General features: G+C 45.8%; 2 protein-coding genes across 3 annotated transcripts in view; one reads left to right on the top strand and one right to left on the bottom strand.

Annotated features, from left to right (window-relative positions):
* Positions 1 to 5450: 5450 nt before the first annotated feature.
* rbm6 (RNA binding motif protein 6) lies at positions 5451 to 19899 on the bottom strand. Of its 2 annotated transcripts, none has more exons than XM_083668413.1 (23): positions 19851 to 19899; positions 19047 to 19121; positions 17081 to 18710; positions 16816 to 16905; positions 16513 to 16582; positions 15153 to 15226; positions 12595 to 12669; positions 12016 to 12319; positions 11495 to 11652; positions 11216 to 11316; positions 11022 to 11091; positions 10869 to 10923; positions 10231 to 10295; positions 9907 to 10036; positions 9652 to 9749; positions 9074 to 9463; positions 8486 to 8638; positions 8053 to 8118; positions 7721 to 7945; positions 7385 to 7459; positions 6782 to 6906; positions 6594 to 6645; positions 5451 to 6317 (listed from the first exon to the last, which is right to left on the bottom strand). In XM_083668413.1, the coding sequence occupies exons 2-23, from the start codon at positions 19091 to 19093 to the stop codon at positions 6225 to 6227; spliced, it is 4146 nt and encodes a 1381-aa protein (XP_083524539.1). In that variant the 5' UTR covers positions 19094 to 19121; positions 19851 to 19899; the 3' UTR covers positions 5451 to 6224. The 2 variants fall into 2 exon arrangements, with proteins under 2 accessions (XP_083524539.1, XP_083524540.1); XM_083668414.1 differs by having other exon boundaries at positions 10869 to 10920.
* A 1617-nt stretch (positions 19900 to 21516) lies between these two features.
* necab3 (N-terminal EF-hand calcium binding protein 3) overlaps positions 21517 to 27500 on the top strand; it is a gene marked incomplete at both ends in the record, with an annotated part of 25307 nt that continues 19323 nt past the window's right edge. The window contains 2 exon segments of the mRNA XM_083668540.1: positions 21517 to 21645; positions 24513 to 24537. Coding sequence (XP_083524666.1) covers positions 21517 to 21645; positions 24513 to 24537 — 154 coding nt within the window.

Raw genomic sequence — 27500 nt, 5'->3', positions numbered from 1 at the left:
CTTAAAACCTCCACTGATTTTTGATTCAGACTGGCACTGTCACTGGCATCCATTCCTCACCACACTTCTTCTTCATCCAAATTCTAATTTGTCATTGCACATGACGTCCTCGGCGTCAGTGTCCATCTGGAGCTGCAGTGTTTCAGACCTGCATTCACTGGGATCAAAAGAGCCCCTCTGCCCGCCGTCCTCTGCTGGGTCTCCTGACAACACATCTGACTATCTGAGGACCCTGCTGACAGAGCGTTCTTCTAAGCCCCGTCCCCTGGCTGCTGCTCCCACTCCGTGCCCGTCTGCTGCTGAGAGCTGGCCGACTGGGATAATTGGGCCCCCTGCGCACGTTAACAGACACCCCTGGTGCCTGAAAGCTCCCCATGCACGTGCAGGGGATACCAAAATGGTCACTCCAGCCATCCTGGTTCACTTGGTCCCCCCCCCCCCCCCCTACTACCTCTCTCTCTCTCTATCTCTATATCTCTCTATCTATCTCTCTCTCTCTCCCTCTCTGGCCACTCTCACATTAATTTCCATTCCATCGACTGTGACACAACGGGGTCTGCTTAGAGTCGATAATGATGACATCTGTCACACCGGGGGCTTGTGACAGCGGGGAGAGAATAGAGGAATGGAAATTAGACCACGGAACACAAAGAGAACCCTGAGATGCCTCTTTTCAAAGATGGCCTCCGATGCCAACAGGACAGAAAATTAATGGGATTCCCTCCCCAGGTCCTTGCCTTCACCCACTGACTTTAATTGAGTTATCTGCATAATACAAGCCCCCATGAACAACAGGTAGTGATAGAATCAATGTATAATGTTGCTAAAATGCAAACAAGAGTGAACACATTCTCTAAAAAACCCTGGAAAGTACAAAGGTCATGAATGGCTTTTTGGATGCAGACCAGGGGAGGTAGAAATCGGAGGACAGGCTCATTGGAATGCATGGAATGGAATGGAATCAGGAATGGTATCAAACGTGTGTACTGTAATTGTAATGCATGAAACGGAATGAGGAACGGTATGAAACTCCTCATTCCATCCCATGCATTAAAATGAGCCTGTCCTCTGATTTCTACCTCCACCAGCCTCCCCTGGTCCAACGGCAATATCAACACTCTAGATAAGTCTATAGACCATAGATTCCCAGGGTTAGAGATCACACATATTGGCCAAATGATCACAGTCTTCATGATTTACGTGTATTTCTTTATTGAGAGTCCAAGTCATTTGATGATGAACAGAAATTCACTGAAATGCGTGAAATCTACTCACAATGTATATCTGATAAATACTCAATCTATATGCAAATATAGTCATATTAAAAAAAGTAGCTTACATGTGTGGCATTGAGAATATATTCATTTGATCATTGCCACGGGCTATAATGAATTACTTGAAATGAAAATATGTGCCAGTTGCTTCATGAGTGAGTCTACAGGGGAACTGAACAAGCAGCGTGAATCAAAGGCTCTGACCTTGAGAAGATCAAACCTCTGCCATGTAAATAGGGGAGTCAATGACAATAAGAATGGCTCGGGAGATCCATTTTAATAGCAATACGGTATTCATGAGACCATTGACTATAGGAGGGGGGGGGGGGGGGGGAGGGGAGGGGAGGGGGAGGGACACTTGGACATTTCCTCTGTGGCTCAGTTGGTAGAGCATGGTGCTAACAATGCTTAGGTTGGGGGTTTGATTCCCGCTGGGACCATATATACTGAAAAATGTATGCACTCACTGCAATGTAAGCTAAATGGCATATTATATTATTTCAGCGTTTCATATATGCAGAAACGGTCACCTCCACCTTTCTATACGTCAAATTAATTTTTACTTAGTTTTTCTGAGACTATATGAGCTCCATCATGGCCAAACACAACACATGGCAAAACAAAAAATCTACCTCACTTAATGGATTGATTACACGGTCAAAGACAGACAGTGGAGTCCCTGGTGCAGCCTGGTCAGCATGCCATTGATTCTCCCTCCCTCCCTCCCTCCCTCCCTCCCTCCTTTTCTCATCATGGTAACAAAGAGGGAGCAAATGTTGGAGAGGAAAGTGAGCAATATGATTCACCCTAACCTCGTTGAGACCAGTCTTCCCAAATCCAGAAAGCCTGGGGAAATCCTTTGGGAAAGCAGCTACAAAGGTGTGGAAACTCGTTTGAAATGAGTGACGCCTCTCGACACGTTAAACCAATCAAACACCTTGCTTAGGCAGAGCTCCAAAGAAAACAGAATTCAGCTTTCCCTTCATCTCATCTTCCATTTTCTGCAATGTTGTTTTCAGTTTTCTTCAATGTTGTTTTCAGTTTTCCCTTCATCTCATCTTCCATTTTCTTCAATGTTGCAAACCAGCATAGGCAACAACTCTCTGCAAAATAGTCCTCGGAGGCGTGAGAACAATGCGATTTGGAGGTATGGCTACGCAAGACTAGACACCCCCACATACTAGATGTAATTTTTTCACTTCTTTGATACTAGAACCAGGCAATGAGAGCAATACAGGAGCACGAGTCTCACAACTAATTGAATTGAAGTTTTTCCATAAGTCAATGAAGGACCAACAATGGGGACATTGTCTCAGATTATTAGGGAAAGAGCACTTCAGAAGCCTCTGGTGATACTTTAAAACATTATTTATTTTTTTATTTTTTTAAAGGCTTGATGAATGTTGAACAGCGCTCAGTGTGAGCTTGACATAGTGTGAAACATCTCCCCGAGGTGCAGAGGTCAAACTTGGCAGACAGAGGAATGTCAGCCTTTGGGTTCAACAGACACTCGAGCATTAGCTCAAAACAAACAGTCATGTTACCGTCCCCTTTTCACACAGCAGAGCATTGGGAGGGATGGAGAGGGAGGGATGGAGCTTCGTCACCCAGAGGGAGAAGAGAAGAGAGAGAGAGAGAGAGAGCTGTGGCAGGCCCAGAGAGAGTGATTTACGACCAGCCTGCACTTGGCAAATGTTGGGATCACTCTTCGGCTCTGTGCAACCTGACAATGCGTTCCACAACTGATTATCCGTGATGGAGTGTTTGTTGATCCTGCACGCCATGACAAATCATCCCTGACCTCTCCTACCTCCACTCCTGCCCAGTCACCAGAGAGGTGTGGATGCGAGAGCAGCACCAGTCCAGAGTCCACGGACGCTGTTCAACGCCGGTCTTTGCCGAGATGCCTCTAAGCAAGGTAGTGTCGTTCTCCATCAGGGGGAGGCTGGCGGAAGGAGAAATCGGAGGACGGCTCGTTGTTAACGCATGTTTGATACCGTTCCTGATTCCGTTCCATGCGTTGCAATGAGCCCGTCGTCCGATTTCTACCTCCACCAGCCTCCCCCCCTGTTCTCCATGACCTGTTTCTCAGACAAACTTGCGAACTGACAACTGAACATTTAAAGTGTACAGCGCCTGTAATTGAAAGCTCAGCGCCTGTAACTACCTCCCTCCATCTCACCATAACAAACCCTTGACGCCGAACGAAAGTTGAGATGCCATAACTACAACCTTGAGTCGCAAACTTTCAGGCCGTTATTCACTCACTAGCCTGTTTACCTGTCAGGCATGTTTGTTGCTGTTTGTTGTCATGCACTCTGCCTTGTTTTGCAGCCAAGCCACAGAGCATGGTTTCCACTGGGACTTCTAAGGCATTGTTGCCTCTCTGCCCTGCTGTTCTCCAGACTTACAGACTCCACTCACTGTCAATGCCTCTGGTTAGAGAATGCATTAACCTCTGCTATGCTGTTCTAACCGCGCCCTGTTGGAGAGACTTGAGAGGAGAGGGACAGGTTGGATCTTGGGGAGAGACGGCAGAGCTGAGTCAAAGGGATTGTGCTAATGGGGATAAAAGTTATGAGACAACACAAAATCGTTTTTTTTTTAAAAAAACGATTTTTTTTTTATATCCGACAGATCTGGAGATTTCCACCGAATCAGAAGGCTACAGTAAAGTGGGGGTTTACACATCAAGCACAGAGACACCTACTGTACCAGACCATGTCCACACACGTTCATATCAAATCCTGAAATAAATCACTTTTAACACTACGAGATGTATTTGTATCAGGGGAGGCTGGTGGAGGTAGTCAATCGGAGGACGGGCTCATTGTAATGCATGGAACGAAAAGTCTGATACCATTCCTCATTCCGTTCCAATGAGTCCATCCTCTGATTTCTACCTCCACCAGCCTCCCCTGATTTGTATGAAAACACATACACAAATGCACAGCCTATGAGTTGCAGTTCAACGGGAGCTGCTGTTGATGTGCACTTCATAATGATCGGACGCAGGTCCCATCCCATTGTGACATGTCTATATGAGCTCATGATGGCAGTTGGCTCCATGACGAAACCCCTTCGACCTTTTCAGTACCTTTTCAAAAGACTGCGCTTAGAGAAAGAGAAAAGCTAGAGATAAGAAGATCAACCAGATTAAGGGGTCCCCCCCCCCCCCTGCTGTTCTACGCTAACTGGAGGTCCAGGGGCCCCCACCTGCTCTTGTTCTCTGGTTGTGTTCTAAAAGGAACCGTGTGAGAGAACAGTAAAGCCAGGTAATCCTCTACTTCCAGGGGCAAAACCACAGGAGGGGTAGGGGGATAGAGGTTAGGGGGGTTGGTTCCCTAACTTAGGGGGTAGGGCAGAGCCCACATGTAACACACGAGGAGGGCTTAATGGAAATCATACAACACACACTAAGCACATTGTTTTCCCCAACACAGATTAAGCCTAATCCTAGACTAAAAAAAAGCATCTTCGAAAGAGATTTTCTATTGGAAATGTGATTTATTCCAGAACTAGGCTTAAATTGTGTCCGGAAAACAGCCCCATTAAGTTCACACAGCAGGTCCCCTGGACTCAAAACAGTCCACTTCACTCCTGCCTAACTCAGCCTAACCCACAAAAACAAGTTGACAGAAACATTTTTTCATTCGTACTATGATTTAACGGACCAGAATGTGTTTTTCCAGATAAGCCACCTTTTTGCTCTGTTACTGCTATAGAAGACCATCTAAGGCATCAAGCCTAATAAGAGATGAACAAGAAGGTAGAACGATTATTTGCAAGCATCTGAGCCTTGTCTTATAATGTATTTTAGGTTACATGTTGTTCAAAGTGTAATCTCTCTAATAATTTATCTTACGACAGTAAATGACACTGAATGTTGATTATTTACCAATATTTTCTTCCTCACAAACTTTGTTCAAGCATTCAAAGAGATAATAATGCATTGTCTGTATGAGCAACACCGTCAGTCAATGAAAGGTGCAGTATAAACCGTGGGTTAAGGTTTTGTGACGGTAAAAACCCATAAAGAGCTTTGCTGCCACCCAGTGGATATGTGAGGAAATGCAAGTCATGTCTGACGGAACACAGGTTCCTCACATTTCCTCAAGCATTCAAATCCCTTAAAAACAAATAAGCAGTGCGACAAATGAACCACAGACTCCAAAGTTCATATCAGTTATCGATTTTTACTTAAAAACGTGTACACGTAATAGTATAAAGAAAGCGTCCATGTAAAAACTCAAGTGTTAAAACAAATCATAAGTGTGTTGCTGGAGGCGACCAGTACGAGGTTTCTACTGCAGGCTCGGCTGAATAGCTGCCACAAAACTAAACATACAGTAGGCCAAACACAACACATGGCAAAACGAAAAATCTACCTCACTTAATGGATTGATTACATGGTCAAAGACAGACAGCGGAGTCCCTGGTGCAGCCTGGTCAGCATGCCATTGATTCTCTCTCCCTCCCTCCCTCCCTCCCTCCCTCCTTCTCTCCCTCCCTCCTTCCGGCTTGATAACGTCAACAAAACATCAACTTAATGTCTCTCCAATGTCATACAGTATGAATGTCTGTAAATTGGGGGAGAATCTCCTAACGTAGGCCTTCTAACATAGAGGTCACTGCAGAGAAGGTTACAGCCTCTGACCCCTGATGGCCTTGGCTGGCTCCCTACAGCTCCACAGTCAGTACATGTCGGGGGGGGGGGGGGGGGGGGGAGCTCAAGTGGGCTACGGCCGTATTTCGTTGCTGGTAAGTCGTCATTGTCGTGGGGTGAAGTGGGGACCACAGGAGACAGGAAGTGAGCTCAGGCCCGACAGGGGGGGGGGGGGGCATCCCACCGACGCTTCCCACCCCCCCCGCACATACAGACAAACAGAGACGTGGGCCAATCAAGACGCGAGACTGGGCGGCGGGATCTGCTTTTCACAGGAAGTGAGGTTAGTCCAGCTCTTTGAAGCGGGCGAACATGGCCTTACGGACTGCTTGTTTGTAAGTGGCGTGGTTCCAGACGACTGGCTCTTTCTTCTTCCTCTGTGGAAAAGGAGAGGAAAAAGGAAATAAGGAAAAAGGTTGAAATTCCTGAGCATAAAAAAGTAGCCTGCCCCACTGACTAGATAGAACAGTAATGCGCTTTACACCTGGGAAGGTTGGTGGAGGGAGAATTCGGAAATCGGAGGACGGGCTCACTGTAATGCATGGAATGGAATGCGGAATGGTATCAAACACACTCCTAATTCCATGCCATGCATCACAATGAGCCCGGCCTCCGATTTCTACCTCCACCAGCCTCTAGGCCCTTACACTTACTTCAACTGGCTCAGAACCTAAGCCCGGTCTGTCGCTTCCCTTATGCATGTCCCTAAAGAAAAACAAAGTGTGTTAACACACAAAAAAAAGAACCGTCTGTTGCAACAAAGCAACAAAATGGCCAACATCTTAAAGCCTTATTCCACTTTTAAGCAACTCCAGAACCCTACACTCCCAGGTGAACCCACCTTGAGCCGCCGGCCCAGGAATTCTGGTGTTGTTGGTGGTGTTGGTGATGTTGTTGGTGATGCTGTTGGTGATGCTGTTTCCTTTTCTTTATTTCTGGGGAGCCGTTCGACTCCTTGGCACTCAGCTGTGGGACGGATTTCACAGTCATTAATACATCTCTTTATAACCAGTGGAGGCTGGTGGAGGTAGAAATTGGAGGACGGGCTCACTGTAATTGTTTGATACCATTCCTCACTCCATTCCATGCATTACAACAGACCACTCCGGGTACAGAGAAGCAGTGAGAGTCAGAGAAAGACTGAGGTCTTGGATCTGAAGTATTATTTAACATATTACACCTCAAACTCTTTGCCCACGTCTCACCACAACATTACTTTCTGAACTATTCATAACCATTTACATTTACGGCATTTAGCAGACGCCCTTTATCCAAAGCGACTTACATACAGCAAATACATTTGTCGAAGTAAGTGAATCATCTATCCACCAGTCATCATCAGAAAAAGTAATCTACTGAATGGAGGACCAGGGGCTATTGGCATTGCACTGCCTTACCAATCAAATGTGTATGTTTGGAGGCGAACAAAGACTTAAGTCTTTACCTCTTTCTCCTGGTTCTCCAAAGCCTCCAGCTCCTTCTTTGACCTCTTGATCTTGAGGTGGATCTCCATATTTTGCTTTAAGATCAAATAAAATCAATTAATTCAATGTCAATCAATGTTATAGACAAGCAAACCTGAACGGGTTCCTTCAGGATCTCTGTCTACAACTGGGGTCCGCACGTGTGCCTGGGTGTCAATAGTTAGGTGTAAACATGAATATTGTTTGTATTGTATTTACTGTTTGCATTGTTTGCATTGTTGTTGTTGTAAAGCACTTTGAGACAATTGTCTTTCTAAAAAAAAGCGCTATACAAATCAAGTTGATTGATTGGGTACCTTGTGGAGGTCAGAGAGCTGCTGGTGGCGCACCAGCGCGTCCTTGTTGGGGAACTGTCTCCTACACAGCAGACAGGCCATCTTCTTCCAGTCCGTCAGCTTGTCTTCCTTCTCCTCCGCCTGGGTCCTGGGGGCACGAAGGGGCTCGTGCTTCTCCTCCTCTTCCTCATCACTCCCCGTCGCTGCGTAGTCTGACGCCAGCAGACCCAGAGAGCCCATGGCCGACTGGGGGGGAGAAGAAGAAGAAGGTCAACTTAAAACATTCTGGATTTTGTCTCTTACTTCTCTGAACAAGAGAGAGTGTTCAAGGCATTTTGGTATTGACACCTCACCTTGGAGCCCTTCTCCTTTTTAATAGGAAGCATGGGTTTCTTGAAGAGGTCGTCTCCGGCCGACCCCTGCACGGACACACAGACGTTCAATGTCAGAATGTTACTGGACACATTATTTTAGCCCTTACACCGTTGAATAATCCAGACTTCGACTGTCCACTCTGATCTCAAGTGAAGTTTACTGGTAACTGTAAATAATGGTAATAATAATTGTAAATAATGGTAATAATAATACATTAAACTTATAGCGCTTTTCTACGACCCAAAGACGGCACGGGGAAAAAATTAAACATTGAAAAAAAAGAATTGAATATAAATAAAATAGAGAATAACATAACATATTCATGAATTCATGAATGCAGAAAAACTGCTTTAATTATTTTATGAATATTTCATGTTATTTATTAGTATAAATTAGAGCGAGGCCTCTCACCTTCCTCTCGAAGATGGCGAAGGCCGCGTCGGCCGCCTTGGAGGTCTTCCTGTCGTCGAACCCTCCGGGGGACTTCAGAACCGGAGACGGGGCCCGGACGCTCTCCTTCTGGCGGTTCTGGATCTTGGCCCAGCGCTCCATGTCCTTCATGATCTGAGACAGAGACACACGGCCCGTGAGTTAGAACAACATTTAACTCATTCAGTGCCGAGGGCGAGTAAAGTCGCCCAAATTGTGGGCTCTGACATTCTAGAGTGTCATGGGTGACTTCATTCACCAAAAATGCGTAAATTATGATGCTTCATTTTGTAGCTAATCAAAGTATTGTTGCTAGGTAAATACCACATAAAATACTTGGCACCCTAGGTGGTGAGTGTTCTGGAACTCTTTGGCAGTTAACTATGATCTCTGTGGAGATGCAGTATTTCGACAACAGCGGCCAGTATTTTTGAAAACGTTTAATCTAGATCAGAATGATCCGGATCATTCTGATGTAGATGAAACGTTATGAAATAACGGGCCCAGAAGACTTCCTTGTACACAAACAGACTGCTGTAGAACAGCAGTGATGCCACAGGAGACGTTTACCTTGAAAGCGGCAAGGCTTCTGGGTTTCTCCTCTTTGTCCTTGTCTTTATCTTTCTTGTCCATGTGGGACCCGCCATCGTCCTCCTCCCTCCTCTCCAGGGAGGGGTTGGGGGGAGTGGCGGGGTTGGAGAGGGAGGCTGGGTTGGGGGGAGTGTTGTATGCAAGGGCGGGGGTGGGGACGGGGGGAAGCTGGGGGTCCGATGGTTTCTTCATATCAAGTGGAGCGTCGGCTGCTGGGTTGGCCAGGATGGCCTGTACGTCAGGTGCCATGGTCATACTGGGCTGGGTCAAGGGTGTCTGGGTCTCGGCGCTGTGGCCCGGCACTGGGATGTAGGTCTTTGAAACGTCGTCCCAGTACAGGTACTGCTGGGTCTCCGCATTGTAGAAATACTGCGTGCACAAACGTGCACATATACACACACACAGGCACACACACACACACACACAGGTACACAAACAGACAGGCACACAGACAGGATAAAAATGAGAGGAGCAGCATGAACAACATCATGATTATGATTTCAGAAACATGTAATCGATCAATCATCCAACATTCACATTTGACCTCTGACCCTCACCCTGGAGCCGGGGTCGTAGTACAGGGTAGTCTGGGGGTCGTAGTAGAACCCAGACGTGGCGTCATAAAGATAGTTGGTCATATCTGGAGTTTCAGAAGCTGGAGAAATGACAAAACAACACGTGAGTGAGAAAATGTCTGTGTGTGTGTGTGTGTGTAGACACACACAGACGTTTACGCATATATTTATATACATTATATATTGTATTTATTTTAACTTATTATACTTATATTAGGCTCTTATCGGGCCTCTTACCATAGCTGTATGCTTCGGAGCCGTCGCCAGACGCTGCCAGAGGTGCCAAGCCTGCTGCGGCTGCAGACACCTGGGGCCCAAGGGCCTGGAAGGAGGGGTCCACTGGAGGGGGCTCACCGTAGCCTACCCCCTGGAGCACACACAAGAGGCAAGGCATTAGGTACCTGTGTGTTTCATAACGACATCCCAGGCCTCCTCTAAGAGTGAGGCTGAGCTGTTCCGTATCTAATACCCTTCCGATCCCGTTAACGATGTTCGTTAACATTAACATTCAGATTTTTTTGTAAAGAAGAGTCTTATAATTGTCCGATGGTGGCAACTCACCTGGGTGAGGCTAGGGTTCAGGTGTGGGTCTGTGGCCCCAGCCATGGATCCAGCCATTAGGTCACCTAGGACAAAGATGGAGACACAGGGTTTCTACACATTTTCCATTTCAACAAAACATTTCCAGACCTACATTTCCAGACTGCTCAGTTGATTTGTGGGTTTGCGCGAGTCACTGTTTCATGACCTCTGTCAAACATAAAATAGCCACGTAATGCTCCAACGTAAATCTGTGTAAATGGCTTTTTAAATATATTGAATACAATTCTGAACTCTAGTACGACTACGGCATAGGTCTGAAATCACAGATGTCTTTTCCAGACAATAGGTTTTTTTTTGGGGGGGGGGGTTTTGCTGCTGCTTTTTCATACTTTTCCAGGTCTGGAAATTGTCAATATTTCATTCCATACTTCTCCAGACCCGCGCAGGAACCCTGAAGACATTACATGCGGCCAAATTACTTTAGTGAGGCTTCCACATTACATGATGATTAAGGCACGACAGGCTGGAGGCTACAGAAACATTGCGGGCAGACTTTCAGAGTAACTGTGATGTCATAGTACAGATCACGGAGAGCACAAATTGTGAGGAAGAACGGGACTCAAAGCAGGGATGCTGGCTGAGGAGAAAGGTCTTACCTTGCATGGCACCTGGAGCGCCCACTGGTGGTGGTTGAGAGTAGTACTGCTGCTGCTGAGATAAGTGGACAAATCAAAAAAAAAAAAAGTTAGGTTTATTTTTTCTTGACAACACACTATTGATGACAACACGACAGCATGACCAGCACCTACCTCCAGCATACTGGTCTCAGGTGGGTACCCCAGGAGGGACGTGTTTGACTTATCAAATTCTCTTCTATAGCTAAGAGAACACAAAAAAGACAAGACAAATCATCAGTGATCAATTCTTCATCATCATCATCATCATCATCATTACACTAAATAGCACTGATATTAAATAACACCATGACTTAAGCTGGACTCACTTTTGATTCTTCAGTGGTTTCGCCACCTCTGCGTACACCCTGACCCCGTCGATGGACAGAGGCCTGGGCTTGGTGAGCAGCTCCACCAGACGGGTCACTTGCTGGAATAGAAGACCACAAAGGTTGGCTTGAGATCACACAGAAACACACAGCGGGAGATAAGGAAGACAAAGGCATCGAAAGGTATCGAATGAAGGGAGTGGCAGGGGTAATAAACCTGGGCTAATGTGCATTAGCATGCTACAAAGGCTAGCTAGCTAGGTAGCTACTATCTGTTACCTCGTGGGAGTCCATGTCGACGAAGCAGAAGCATTTAGCCCCGGGGGGCTTGCCCCTAACCAGACGCACATTCCTCTCATCAAGGTAGGCGAAGGGGTCCAGGGCTTTAAGGATGGTCTCCACGGTGGTGGTGGGCTTGACATTTTTTATTATCATGGCTGCGGGGCGCGCGCGAGAGAGAGAGAGAGAGAGAGAGAGAGAGAGAGAGAGAGAGAGAGAAGAGGGGAGAGAGAGAGAGAAAGAGAGAGAAGAGAGGAGATAGAGAAAGGAAGAGAGAGAAAGGAAGAAAGAGAGAGAGAGAAAAGAGGGGAGATAGAGAAAGGAAGAGAGAGAGAAGAGAGGAGATAGAGAAAGGAAGAGAGAGAGAAAGGAAGAAAGAGAGAGAGAGAGAAGGGGGGAGAGAGAGAGAGAGAGAGAACAAACACACTGGTTTAACCCTGGACCGAATAAGTCCACTACACCAGAATAATCTCCTACTACGCATGCCCGCTCCTCAGCTAGAACCCCCCTAGCCCACTCACTCTTGCTCTCCTTGAAGATGGGGTCTGTCTGATGAGGGCCGTGGCGCAGGGGGTTTCGGCTGGCCCAGGACTCCGCCTGCTGCTCGGCCTCCTGCTGACGGAGCTGCTGGTCCACCTGCTGCTGCCAGGCCTCCGGGGTGAGGTCCGAGCTCCGTTGCCACGACTGCCCTTGAGAGAGGGGGTCCACGGGGCCCGCGGGGCCTTTGGGCTGGGGGTCGTCCTGCACGCTCTTGTCCTTTACCAGTAGCTCGCCTGGGCTGGGCAGAAGGGGCTCCTGGGGCGGGGGGCCCTTATGACCTGGCTCCTGATGCATGGGAGGAAGAAACCTCACTTATTTAGTGGTGGTCATCTCAAACCAGAAATGTCACTTATTCAGTGGTGGTCATCTCAAACCAGAAACATTACTTATTTAGCTAAGTCCACAGCGTGATTCTTTGGGGGGAACCCTGGAATGGAATGAAGAATGGTATCAAACACGGGCTTGACACCATTCCTCATTCCATTCCACGCATTACAATGAGCCCGTCCTCCGATTCCTACCTCCACCAGCCTCCCCTGCTCTACAGCTGCAATACTCACTTGAGCTTCCTTGACGCTTCTGTCAGGCTGGACGTATCTCATCAGGGCCGTTTTAGTGCCAACCTTCAGGGATCCCTGAAAAACAGGAAGAGGGTTAAGCCATCTCCAGACTGACCTCTGCTTCCTTGTCAACCATGAGACTTACATCTAGAATGTTCCTAGAGACAGACAAGACTCCCAACATGCACTGTGGCAGGTTTAGCTCTCCTCGGTGGCGAGAGTCACATGGGCAGCCACTTATGGTTCTGACGAGTTTGTGGAACCCAGATAGACCACTGCTTATGGTTCCCTTGTGAGGTATTTCGTCCATGCAATTGTATTACTGTTTGCAAGGAAATGGAAATTCACCCTATCATGGGTACCACCAAATGAGAAACTAAAATTATTATATACAAGTGCATAACTTGCTTCGGTGCTTAAGTAGTCTAATGAGATGCGTTTGTGAATTGCTTATCTTAACATAGAAAGCTTAAACAGTTTTTGAAAACTATATTTTAAAAAAACAAACATAACTTTGACTGTACAGAACTGATTCACATATAAAAACCAAATTGATTATAATATTGTGCTTGTACTTGTGTGCTTTAACTAAATCTCCCTAAAGCAAAGCAGATGTGACTGTGCATAATCAGGCATGCAAGCTGGTGGTCTCAAGATTAAATGTTGAACATGCAACTAAGTGATAAACATCTAAAATGGTGATCTACACAGTTGTACAATACTGTATTTGTAATGACTGCTACCATTTCCAAAAGGAGTCTAATACCATGAATGGGATTCGCTAAACCAAAGCGCCACATGGAAGGTACTGCATCTAACACTTCTCCCATCAACAACTGCAAATGTTCATAGATCCAAGCATCTACATGAAATCAATAAAGACTGAAGTAACCTTTTCACGATACATCTAAATCAATACAACCCATCAAAAGAAGAACATGATCATTGGTGTTTGAGAATGAGAAAGACTCCCATGATGTCGGTACCAGATTTGACCACCACCTGGCTCAGAGAAACTATACCAGTGCAACCAAATGGCATTGACATTTGCAACTACTGGTGCTAAAACCCCAACACCTGTAAGAAGCAGGTACTCTGCTCGAAGCTACCCCAACAGGATAAGCAGAGGGGCATCACCCAAGAAACACTGTGAACCAAGAACAGATCGGTCAAGAGAAAGACAACTGGTGTCAGTTGGGTTTGAAGTGGTTCAGACATAAGTGGATCTTGATGCAAGAGTTCATCAATTTCAGAGCTGCTGCAGACAACTACAGCTGCTGCACGGCTCTCTAAACTTACAAAAAGATAAATGGAGCAGAATAGGACTTTATTGCCCATTTGTTGAGAACAGAATCCCATCCTCAAGTTGGTAGCGCTCAAAGACAACACAAAGTCTTGTGTATGTAAGTACCCCACAGAAAGATGAACAAAAGCTGGGGTAAAGCAGGCGTCAAGATCGCTCAAGGTATTGGCAAGTAGGAATGTATCGTGTAAGCGAAAGATCACAGCACGCACAGAAGAAGAAACTGAACAGGTTTTCAATATTGCCAGAGGGACTGAAAAAAAAGGTATGTTGGCCTTTTCCCTGAAAATGTCAAAAGATAAGCACAAGGAACACAACGTGTTCAAGACTCACACTCAAAAGGTAAACAAGGTTGAGGCATAGACGTGAGAAAGAAAACAATAACAATATAATCTCACTTGCAGGCTAGCTCAAAAATGGCTGCCTTACCTCTAAGCACACAACCCATTTTCAACACCAGGTATGCAATTTTACTTTAAGTGCCATGTCTTTGCAAAATGAAATATTGGAAGCTTAATTGTTCTGAGCTGATCAGCAAAAGTCTGGTGAGAAAAACAAGTTAGGACCAAGACAAACTATTAACTGTAGGGTATTTTCTACCAACCAACAGCAGCTGATGTCATCCTGATGCCTCACAAAGAAAACAATGTTCAAATTACATGAAAGATAAAAGACCTGTTATTGTTATCACTACTGACACTACAAATGGTTAACAACGAATATAGCTGTTAAGAAAAACACTCCCACTAAAGACCTCTGGACATCAGAGTAGTTAGACTACATCGAGTTCTTTCAAGTGTCAACAATTTCCCACCAGCTTCAACTTAAACCAGAGAATGTTTTCAGGACCTTTCTGACGTAAAATCCGATCAACACTGTACATGTCTATAAATGTATCAATGAAGACCCTCGTCAAGGTGAGAAATGAGAATATCCCAAAATGTTCTGGTCCTTTCTTGTTCATAACAGGACAACGGCCTCGCTGTGTCTTTACTACACGCAACCTAAAGCAAACTGTGAATCAGACCCTTTTGTTTTTCGCAGGACAAATCTTGACACATTGTTTCACAAACAAGCGAGTATCACCCACCCCTTTCCCCCCCCAAACCAACACATGCCCATTAAATTATAACCAACCCTGCCCAACCCCTATCTCTCCCTTCCCAAGCCCGGCTCCCAACTGCCTGCCCACCCCCCAGCCCAATCCCTTCTTCCTGCCCGGGGGACAGCCTTTGTAGAGACGAGGATGGGCCACCTGGTTGGATTCCATGAAGTGGACTGCATCCTCGAGGTTTAAAAACTCCACATAGGCCGTATCGGAGCTGTAACCTGGGGACAGCATTTGAAATACAGATGGATTTGCGTTAGTCAATGCCAGTCAGGACAGTCACAAAGTAAAAAAAAAAGAAGAAAAAAAAGGCAGTGGTTCATGAGCACATCGAGAGATATAACATTTTGTAATTTTTTTTGTGGTCGGTGTTACATTTCACTCAGCGGATACAGTGTGGAGGAAAATTTGGATCGTCATCCAAATGTTCTTATCGTTAATTTGGATATTTACGCCAACATCTCCATCTCCTTACCTTCACAGCACAACGTACAGTACCTACATCGCATCATTTACATGTTTTGTGTCCCTTGTCTTTGAGTTGGAATTGAAGTGCTGGATTAAAGCTAGAATCAACACGATATTCCAGATTCGTAACTTGTAAATTCCCAAGTCTGCCCTAATTCGGAATATCGAATATAACAGCCTATTTTACATGACATATCTACCATTATCTTGCTGCAATTAAAAATAAAAAAAATACACATTTTCCCTCAGAATAAACCTGCTATATCAAAACTTTAAATCAGTCAGTAAAAGAAATGATCGCTTGAAGCCTCTCATGGATTCAAAATGCAGGTGAGATGATCTTGAATACCCTTGGTCATACCCTTTTCAACTGATAAACACAGTTCCAGATTAAACTTGTTCAGCAAATTAGGCCTAGTGTCATGGTCTGTATTGCCTTTTGACAAACGTAACTCCATTGACATGGGTAGGCATTTCGACAAACAATTGAAAGGACAGTTGGTGCTGTTCTACAATCAACAAACTGAAGCGAAAAGTGTTCGGTCTAAGCTGAACGACGATCAAAGAAACCTCAAGAACCTGAAGTCTCGGCCGAGCACTTAGAGAGTGGGATGCATTGTCAGACCTGCTCCCTACATTCTCGGGGTAATCAATGAGTAGTTTGTTTCACCAAAAATAGAAAAACAGTACACAAGGAAACAAATCATGACTGAAAAAACATAAGAAATGCTCGGCCACAAGAACATTTGTGACTCTGATAGTCAAATGTCACTGTCAAAGGCTGCAGTTGAGGGTGAAAGCTTCTTAAATTGTTGACAGTGCTCCTACAAAAAAAGGCTAATCAATCAATAGCTAAAAACTCAGCTCTGTTGAACTGATGAGCGACCGCACCAGGATCAAGAACATCTGGAGCAACAAAGGAAACGTTTTAAAGAGTATGAGCGTAGTGGTTCGGACAAAGGAAATAGCGAAAACAATTCGTAAGACGTTTGGGCTATCGTTAGCCCGGAGCAAATCCACACGGGGACTTCTGTCTCACCTGGCACCACATTCTTTATTTTCATGCCCTGCATTGGGACGCCGTCACGGACTGCAAAGGCACCAAGGATCTGCAAGAGAGTGAAATAATACTGAAATACTGGGCCTGTCTCTCACAAAAACACATACGATTGAAGTTGGTTCGTATTTAGAAATGAACATCTAAACCAATAGCTCAAACCACACAGAAATAACTGAGCGTTCAAGAATTTGGGGTAAGGATCCTAACTCCCGACATTTGTGTAAATCTTGCATTCATGTCAATAGGAGATTTGTGCAATTATTACATCTCGATGATTCGTACCTGCTCCATTGTGGCCGTCTTGGGAATTCCAGTAATGCAGATTGTATGGGTAACCTTGTCCTTCACAGTTGCACTCCGGTAATCTTGGTCCTTTTGTTGACAGTTTAGATTCAAATAACAGTTAACACTTTAAAGACAGTGGAAAACTATACAGAATATTAAGGGTTAGAGGACAAAAAGACGTACAGCTTTGGTTAGGAATCTAAGAAACAAATCAACTACATTTTTATTAGGTTACAAATTAGTGAGACAAAGCGTTGTTCACCTGGGACCCGGAGTCAGTGAATTTCGGAGTTGGGACTTGTTTGGTTTCCTTCAGAACTTTTTCTGCTCCTTGCAGGTCCTCATGTTTGTAATCAAACACCCTCCCTGAGTTTGTTCTGTAATCAATGTCTCTGTAGTCCTGGTCTCTCTGCTGTTCTCTGCTGTTACTCTGGAAGTCTGGCCCTGTCCCCGGTCCAAGCTTACCCCTCTCAGGTCCCTGTTCAATTGTCACATCCTTCGGCCCTTTGAAGCGAGCGTGATCAATTGGCCCCTGGCCGACTTGAGTTGGCGGATTCTTCTCCAGAAGATATGCGGGTCTGTCACCTAGAATTGGTGGATTTTGATTCAGCTTGGGATCCCTGTCCCCCGGCCAGCGCTTGTTGTCATTCTCTCTATTCTGGGTGTTTAACAGAGGGTTCATGGCTGGAAATGGAGGGTCCTGGGGACCCTTGCGGCCCATCGGTGGTAGATTCATCCCAACAAAGGGAATGTTTGGGGCATTTTTATCCCAGTTCTGAGAACCTGGAGGTTCTCTGTCTCTGCGAGGGAAGCCAAAGGGTCCACCTTCTTTCCCTGGGAATTCTGGAGGTGGTCTGTCCCTGTTGCCCTCTGCGAGGCCACCCTCCCGGCCCATTACTGGAGGGAATCTCTGCCCCGGTAGGCCTACATCTCTGGGGAAAGGAGGAAGACCTCTACCCATAGGGGGTGGGAAAGACTCCCTCTCCCTCTTGCTACGATTCCTCCACTCCTCTGCAAGCGACACCTCATCATCGCCTCGGAAATCCATTGGAATGTCGTCTGGAAATTCCCGGTCTCTAAGGGTGCCTTCTGTACCCGATACCTTGGGCTTGTTTGCGCCACTAAGATCAGGAGGGTTGTTGGGCCTTCCCCTGACGTCCATCGGAGTGCCATCATTATCCCCAAATCTAAGGGGAGATCGGTCCCTACCCCTGAATTCAGAGGGGTGGTTTCTGAAGTCCATATCAGACTCAAATCTTCCCCTTGGGTTCAACGGTGGAGCTCCCCTTCTGTCGATGTCCATCATCCCTCTCTCTCGCGGAGGCATATCCATATTGAACCCGTCAATGTCATCCATGCCCATCGGAGGTCTGTCCCTCTCACGCATATCTCTGAACCCCTCGTTTCTTCCCATTGGGTCCATAGGGAATCCTCGCCTCGAGTCCATGTTGGGATTGTTGGGATTGAACCCTGGCATGTCGTTGCGATACATGTCCCTGTCTCTCATACCCATAAATCTGTCATTCGGTTCTCGTAGATCCCGCGGCTGCATGCCCCTCCCTCCCATGTCTAAATTGTGCCTGCCCTGCCCCATGAAACCGGAGGCCGCATTTAACAGCTTGTCTCTGATTGCCATTTCATACTGCCGTCTGAGGGTGAAGTCTGTCTCTTCCCCTGGTCTCAGTAAATCTCTGGGCGGTTCTCGACCTCGCATGTCAAGTGGCTCCATATCATGGCCCCTCATATTAGGTGGACCATCTAACCTTCTCATGTCCATGGGGGGTCGATCTTGAGGCCTGGGACCCATAGGACCCATGTTCATCCCATCTCTACCCCTGAAATCAGGCATTGGGCCGTCTCTGCCCCCAAACATCTCTCCACGATTGTCCCCACTGGAACAAAAATAGCAGCATTCATACGTTACGGGTTGAACAGATATTGGGATGTTAAACTGACAATAAACACATTCATAGTACATACTTACTTAGTACATACTTACTTTGTAATAGCTTTCTAATACTGTAGAAATGCTACTGAAATTCCTAATTCAGTGGTTTACATTCACACAAGTAGAAGCATAAACCGTAACTCCATACCATGCAGCCTCACAGATGACCACTACGCTATAGAATGTTATTACTACAGTAATTACAGGGTTATTACACTGGTATAAAGTTAACTCGGTTAAATGTCTCCCAATTCATACTGCCATGATCTCCACTGCTTACCGAAAGGGGGGTCCCCCCCGTGGTCCTTGCCTGGGCCCGTCCCACATGTTCGTCAAGCTCCAAACACCAACTTATCTGGCACAGTTAAAATTATTAAATTAATTAAAATTATAACCAAATGTCAGATTGTAACTTCTCACAGGTCTAGTCATAAGCAAACATCTTCTGCATAGGGATATTGCTCCCATGGCTACCAATATTGGTCTTTATAAGGGTGTGTGTGTGTGTGTGTCTGGTCATCTGATTCAAATACTGGTCTAACTTGACAATTGATCAGACAGCTGGTTACAGCTGAGATGGAACAAACACCCAACACCCTGTAATACAAGCCCCTGGTCTGCTCGTATTACCAATGCACCACCATGACTGAAAGTATGATTAATGATAGCCCTGGTCCAGGGCGTTCGTGCGGCTTCCTGGAGCTGAACCTTCCCGCTCAGAGCTAGATTAATGATAATTAATCTAATAAATAGCTAACGTTAGGCACGTTACAACATTGAATGCCATTGACTGCCACTCACATTTAATTGTAAACACAGAAACTGGTTAGCCTTCTAATTTGGCTAACGTCAATGCCTCACTTGCTGGCAACCATTACAGCAAGCTAGCCAAGATAGCCTCCGTTTCGGCTATTCACAGAAGCGGCTTGTTTTCAAGCCGAGTGAGCTACTAACAACGGCAGCTAGCTACCATTGTCCCTCCTACGCTGTCGAAGAGATAAATTCCTCCACTGAAACAAAACGTTGATATGCCCTGTAACTTGTCACTGCATTAATATATATTTTCCCTGGGTTGATGACTCACCTTGATGTTTCTTTAGAGGCTAGCAATCAATTCTTCAGTGAATCAGAAAAGATGGATACAGGAAATCGGAAATGCAGATTTCCGTGGTGTTTTTTTGTATGGGAATTGTAGTTCAGTTGAAGTCAGGTAAGGCTGCATCTAGGGAATCACGTCAAGTGGTCGACCCTATAACTGATTCAGGGTCATATATTTCACATTCCCTTAAATGTTCAAGGTTTGTATTGTTAATATAGCAATCTGTTCTTAGATCTGCTATATAAATAACTCTCTAGGCTGCAGTAGTTTAAAAAACAAGTTGGACAAGTTGACCGCAGCACCCATAAATAGAACATTTAAATATAACTTTTTAATTACATCGGGGGGGTGTGTGGGGGGGGGGGGGGGGTGGAAGCCCCACTCCCATGGGGAAGAAACTGTTCAGGTGGCGCGAGGTTTTGGTCTTGATACCTTTTGCCGGATGGAAGTCTATGGAAGAGGTGGTGACCAGGATGGGAAGGATCAGTGATGATCTTTCCTGCTCTCTTACTGGTCCTGGAGTGGAACAGGTCTAGGAGAGACGGCAGGTTGCAGCCGATGACCTGACCGAATGGTCCGCTGCAGTCTGACTATGTCCTTGGCAGTGGAGGCAACGAACCACACGGTGATCGATGAGCTGAGGATGGACTCAATGATGGCCACGTAGAACTCGACCATTACTTTCTGCGCATGTTGAATTTCTTCAGCTGCCGCAGGAAGAACATTCTCTGCTGGGCCTTCTTGATGGTGGAGGTGATGTTCTTCGCCCACCTGAAGTCCTCCAGGTTCTCTCTCTCATTAGTTCCATTATGAAATTAAAAAGCAATTGTAATAACGTAAATTAAGAAAAATAAATGTAATTTTACTTACTTACAGCAACTACCGGTAACACCCAGCAGATGGCGGTGTCCGGCACCTGTTTAACTGTAAATTGCAACTTGATAAACTTTTATTGGCATGGTTAATTATAACCATGCCATATAAGGAACTCGAAGACAGACATAAATCTGCTTTCGCATGGAACAAGTAGGCTAGGATATTCTTTTGCATGATGGGGTTTTTGGTATTGCATGTTGTCAGATGTTCCAGACTGATTATTGATTGATTGATTTTCAAATAGAAATATGCCAATTTGCACAAAGAGAAGGAAGATACGGTAATCTCTTCATATCCATGTTTTACAGAATTATGAATTAGGCTACAGTACCATGAAATATAATGCAACCCTCTGCTCTGAAACAAAAGGAAGAAAATGCTGTCTGCAGTCTGCAATTACCCATAGCCTGTCCCATAGCCCATCAAGACCAAATGTTCATGCATTGTAGGATACGACAATTTACCCTGTATATGTCCACACAGCATAGACTTAATATAGCAGGAGTTATGGTGCGCCACTTCGGTCTCATCATTTTTACTGAGGTGAGAGATGCTCTGCGAAGACGCTGACCAATCAGGACTCGTGAAGGAGGAGTTACCTACCGCAGAAAGTTGCGAAGCAACATCATCATCACTGTTGTATTGGAAAACCCGTTGTGTTCGTCAGGCCAACAGCACCGCAGAACAACTCTAGAGAACCGTATCTGTTTAACCACTGAAAGCAGCAGTATAACTCGTAGACAGGTGTTCAGTTGGTCACACAACGCATCCCGATATGTTGGCGTGCACGGAGATGATCACTATGTGCTTACAGTCGGCGAAACAGAAGCATCTCCGGGCTCAGCAGCAGCAGCAACAACCGCAGCCGCATAGCCCTGGACATGGACCTCCAATCTTTCATGATGTAAGTGACCTCACCTCAGTTATTCTCTCTGAATGATACTCACATCATAGACCTTAATGTAGTGGATGACAGTGGGTGAATAGGCACTCAAGGGAGGCTACTGTTCATGTAAATCAATATGTTTGTTTATTGACAAACAAATAAAGCAACACTTTTGCGTTTGCCCATTGCACAACAGTACATGAGTGAACATGCTTGGATTCAGCTCGGATGGCATTATAACCGGTGAACTTATAGATATTCATCATCAAATAGATAGGCCTATACTTGTTTTACAACCATCTATTTTTAAAATACCTGAACTCTTTTTTTGTGTGTCTTGCTATAAGAGGAACACCACTTTTAATGTTAACATACTGTGACACAATTAAATTAAACTCAACCACTAAATGGTTTGACCACGCCCTGACTCCTGACAGGGATATTTGACCATGTATTAAACTGTACCTCTGGGTTTGTTCCTCCTGTACTGTATTTGTGTTGCCATCTGTTCTGAGTGTGTGTGGTGAGAGAGGGTACAGGGTGTTCGTGTGTGTGATGGGGATGGAGTGGTAGGAGGTGTGTGTGCGTGAGTGTGTGTGTGTGTGTGTGTGTGTGTGTGCGCGCGTGCGTGCGTGTGTGCATGTGTGTGTGTGTGTGAGCGATAGGATTGGATCGGAGAGGAATGAGGGGTACAGCTGCTGCCTCTGCGTGATAAAGTAAGCCCTCTCAGCAGGAGAGAGTTTAGGGCTGCTGCAATCCTTCCTCACACACACACACACACACACACAAACACAAACACAAACACACACACACACACACACACACACACACACACACACACACACACATACTTTCTCTCTCCAATTTCACCCACCAGAGGCAAGAGTACAGATGAGACCAGGGCGCAGGTCATATGTTGCTGCAGAGACAATGCCCTCCATTTCCTCTTACCTAACCTGAGGCAAACCACCTCCACAAACCTCCCTCCTCTTCACCCTCCAACCCCAGAGAGAGAGAGAGAGAGAGAGAGAGAGATGTCCCCAAGACACATCCCATTGTCCTGAGGTGCAGAAAATATTATAGCATTGTTTTAAAGGGAATCATCCCTGTTGGAACACAAGATAATGAATGCCTCCAAAGAGTCTACTCAAGAGCAGGTACCGCTGGGTGTTTATGCTGAAGAAAGAAGCAGACAATGCATTCGTAAGAGGAAGAACACAATGAGAAGCTGTTCCTTGAGAGCTTAACACCAGCTGAGACTTGAGGCTGTGTTGGAACATCCTCTGCCTGGGTAGACACAGAACACTCATAGACTGTTGACTCATTTGGATAATGTACCTTGAATAATAACACATTTCAATTCCATAGTGGACTTTTAATAGCTTGTTGTTGTTGTTGTTGTTGTTATTGCATTGTCAGTTTGCCGCCTGTGAGTTTAATCAGTGTATTTGTTTCATCCCGGGGTGTATAGATCAGTTGAATGTGACAGTTCCTCCTCCCCTGCCTGCTGAAGCAGGAGTAATGCATGGTGGTTAGAATGATTAAAATCTATTATCTCTGCCATCTCCTTGTTCTGATGTATGATTTGATGCTGGAAGTAGTTTTGTTGAGCCCCCGTCTCTGACTGCCTGAGACTACAGTACTAGCTTTATTAATGGAGCATCGATTGGTTCTTGTTCCCCTCCAGAGATGCGTAAAAAAACCAACAACACATATACCGTGGCGTAGAGAGAATAGAGAGTCTATTAGTTAGGTTGGTAAGTGGGTGAGCGTTATGAATATATTGCAAGGATGAAGTATTTCAAGGTGTTTTGGCGATATTTAGGTATTAGTCTGTGCTGTCAGGCATTAAGCTATTTAGGTATCAGGCTATCACCTCCCCTCCCCTCCTTCCCTCCCCTCTCTTACCCACCCCTCCCCTCCTCTCCTCTCCCCTCCTCTCCTCTCCCCTCCCCTCCCCTCCCCTCCCCTCCTCTCCTCTCCTCTCCTCTCCTCTCCTCTCCGCCTCTATCTGACAGCAGAGAACAGTGCCAGTAGGACCCCAGGTTCCCACAGTCTTAACACCTGCCAACGTGACATCAGAAAAGAGGCGCTCTGGGTAGCAAGCCTGACCTTTCCTGCTGCACACCACGCCATAAATGATGCAGCAGCGTCTTAGAACAGTGGAGCAATCAGACCATTCTAACGCGCACGGTTCTAGAACACGGTAGCAACAGACAAGGCCTCCATGTCACCAAAACGTCCTTAAATGTCTTGTGTCTTGTGCCTTGTTAATACAAAAGGAAAGAGTGTTACATAGATGGTCACGCTACACTGTACTTGTCAGAACTGAGGTTTGAGGTGAACACATGTTGACAGGCAGAGGGCAGAGCTGAAGACCCTGAGCTTGTTTTCATCCGACAGCTGATACCTGGGAGCCACCTTGAGTGCTGATCCTGTGTGTTATTAATAACCTGTAGGTTGACAGAGGGGACTATGTTATGAATCACCTGTAGTTTGCTACAGAGAGGACCATTTCTCCTGTCTTCTCCCTGGTATCGGGGAGTCAGATAGTGGATGTGGATGAGTAATAGTGGGTCAAACCATGGCATATTCTCTGTCACGGTGTTAGTCTGTGGGTAAAATATGTGACTGTGACTAAATGTCTAGATAGGGAGGTGGTTTGTTTAATGGAATCCTAAGTCATATACAGTATACCATACCATATCCTATTATTGGTATCCACCTCCATGGAATGTCCTCGATGTCTATACAAAGGAGGACCGTTTCTAGGGACTGTCTGTTTGATGAATGATCACAATTTTCCACAGCCTCCTGAACGCCGTCCTAGTGAGAAACCCCATTGTGATGCTCATCTAAAAATATTTCCTTTTTCTCTCTTCCAGATTTTCCGCCGAGCAGACAAGAATGGTAAGTAAACAACAACAACAAACGTGTGTGTGTGTGTGTGTGTGTGTGTGTGTGAGTGTGTGTGTGTGTGTGTGTGTGTGTGCACGCGCATGCATACGTGCGTGTGTGTCTCTCTCTCTCTCTCGTTTAATTGATTTGGTTTATTTTTCTTTTCTTTTGTCAGGTCAATATGGCTGTTGTGCTTCATTGTTCCATTCCTTAAGTGCACAATAAAAGTGTGTTAAAGTGATTAATTTACCTGTCAGGTGATCGTATTGTCTTTGTTTTTGACATTTATTCTGGAGTTTATTATGTTCCATTCAACCCGAGAGCCAAATGATTTGCATGGAAGGATTCCTGAAGTGATGCTATCTTCCATCGTTTTCACACCCCAGTGAATGTCTTTGCCTTTGGCCAATTAAAATCACAGAGAGAGGAGAGTTGGAGGACTGTGTTGCTCTGACTGCAGAAGTGTGTCTCAGAGACAATGCAGCTCACCGTCAACGCAGACACGGTTGAGTTGGAACAGAAGCTAGGCTGTTGAAGTTGAAGTTCATTTCCATGTTTTTGTTTAGATATCAGGGTGATTTGTTGTGAAGAAACAACGGTCTTTAGAAAAGGAAAAAAAACTCGAACACACTGGCTTTCTTGCTACAGTACTTCACGTTTATGTGGAAAGATACCAGCGTTTGGGTCGACAGACCCATCAGGATGTTTATGTGTTTTTCTTCACATTCTTATACACAACATTATACATTGTTTATGTTGAACAATGTGAGAGACTATGGCCCAGTGGGTAAACCTGGATTGCCTTAACTCATCGGAATAGTACCAAGGATGTACAGTGTACTGTCTGTAGTTAAGCATTGGGCCATATGGTACACTCCAGTGGAGGCTGGTGGAGGTAGAAATCGGAGGATGGGCTCATTGTAATGCATGGAATGGAAATACGTGTGTATGATACCATGAGGAATGGTATGATACACCCGTGTTTTATACCATTCCTTTCAATGCCATTCCATGCATTACAATGAGCCCGTCCTCCGATTTCTACCTCCACCAGCCTCCCCTGGTACAGTACACTCAGGAGAGACAACAAAAGCTACAGTACCCTACAGTACTTGTGAAATCTGACCAGATGAGCCCGGTCACTCTGTGATGCGTACTCACTATCTCACTATCACTACCACCTGCCCAGAAAACATAACAGTGATCTAAAACGACATGCTTCCCTGATACCGATGGATGGCGTGCTCAAACTGACCCATTTCCCCCCCCCCCGTGTGTCTTGAGGCCAGATGCCACGATCTGGTGTCACGGCGAATTAAAAACGAGTGGACGTGGGCCGTCAGTCCTGTGTCAGTCCTGTGTCAGTCCGTCAGTCAGTCTGTGTGTCTCTGTCTGTCTGTCTGTCCTGCTAGAGGTCGCAATCACTACGGCCGGCGAGCGTCAGAGCTATTACCTCTGGACAGCTTCAGACGTCAGCATGGCTCTGAAGGAGAGGGGGTAATGGGTTCTGCTCTCAGGGCTCCTGCCAAAAGCTCCTGTCACAACACTTGATGTCTCCATTTTAATCAACTGGACTGAGATGAATTTCAATATGGCACACAGAGAGAGAGAGAGAGAGAGAGAGAGAGAGTTGATAAGAGGGAGGCCATAGAGATGATGAGGTGGTGGAAAGGCAACCTGACACTGCATATCAGGAGAGACGGGTGGAGGTAGGAATCGGAGGACAGGCTCTTTGTAAGGCATGGAACGGAATGTGGAATGGCGTCACATGTTTGATACTATTGCTCGTTCCGTTCTATGCATTAAAATGAGCCTGTCCGATACCGTTCCTCATTCCATTCCGTGCATTACATTGAGCCTGTCCTCCGATTTCTACCTCCACCAGCCTCCCCTGCTGCACATCATGTTTTAGCCAACTTACGAGAGAGGCAGACTCTCTGTGAAGTCAGCGTACAGTACAGTCACTAGAGAGACGATATGGTGATGAGGGAGGGTCTACTGTAGCACTGTGAAGGCAACACACGGTACAGCGTAGAAATCCCTGCATTGTGTCTCTTGGAGTGGAGGGTGGTGGAGGCAGAAATCAGATGGAATGGAATTCCAACGGGCTCATTGTAATGCATGGAATGGAATTCCATTCTCTTGTGGAGGCAGACATTCCTCAATCTAATAAGAGAGAGAGAGAAAGCAGAGTTTACAGCCAGTGTGTGAAGGCAGCGTTATAGAGGTTAGACATTGGGACACACAGCAGCGTAATGCTACACACTGTAAGTGGAACATCAATGGTAACAATAATAGCTACTGTGGTTACCGTGGCGCCTGGCCTCTTACAACCAATCAACAACAAACTAGGTCCCTTACTCTGACGCTGGCCATCTGTCCCCTACAAAGGCTACATGTGGAGGCTACGGTGGAGGCTGGCGGAGGTAGAAATCGGAGGACGGGGCTCATTGTAATGCAACCATTCCTGCACCAGCCCTCCTCTGATGTGTTTTCCTTAGGAAGGCTATGTGTCTCTGGGAATTGATTAAAAGCGAAAAACACTTTGGAAGGCTGAGATCCTCAGCGGTGAAATAACTGACCTTTTTTAAGCGCGTGTCCTACTTTGTGCCCTAGTTTACTGTACTTACGCGCTAACTTCTTGTTTACTTCCACGCCGTGTCTCGTTAAGCTTACTGTGGTGTTCTGTGTTCATACGGCCGCATGTTTAGAGCAGGCTTTCCCCCTGACGCCAGCTGCCTACTCTGTCCTGCGTCGGAGCAGCTGTCGGCATCGCCATGACTATAGGCTACTCCATTAAAAACACTGTCTCTCACCTTGAGATTCCTCGCGTGTTGTAGCGTTATGAGAAAAAAAAAAATGAAAAAAAAATGAAAAAAAAAGCTCTTTTGGACGTAATGGTTTCTTTCATCTTCCGCGCTCTTACAATTTGTCTCTCTCTCTCTTTTGAAGATTGAAGCAGAGTTTCATACAGG

The sequence above is a fragment of the Argentina silus genome (genome assembly GCF_951799395.1).
Source record: "Argentina silus genome assembly, chromosome: 4".
In the NCBI taxonomy this organism is placed as follows: Eukaryota; Metazoa; Chordata; class Actinopteri; order Argentiniformes; family Argentinidae; genus Argentina; species Argentina silus.
This window is presented reverse-complemented; position numbering and strand designations above follow the sequence as displayed.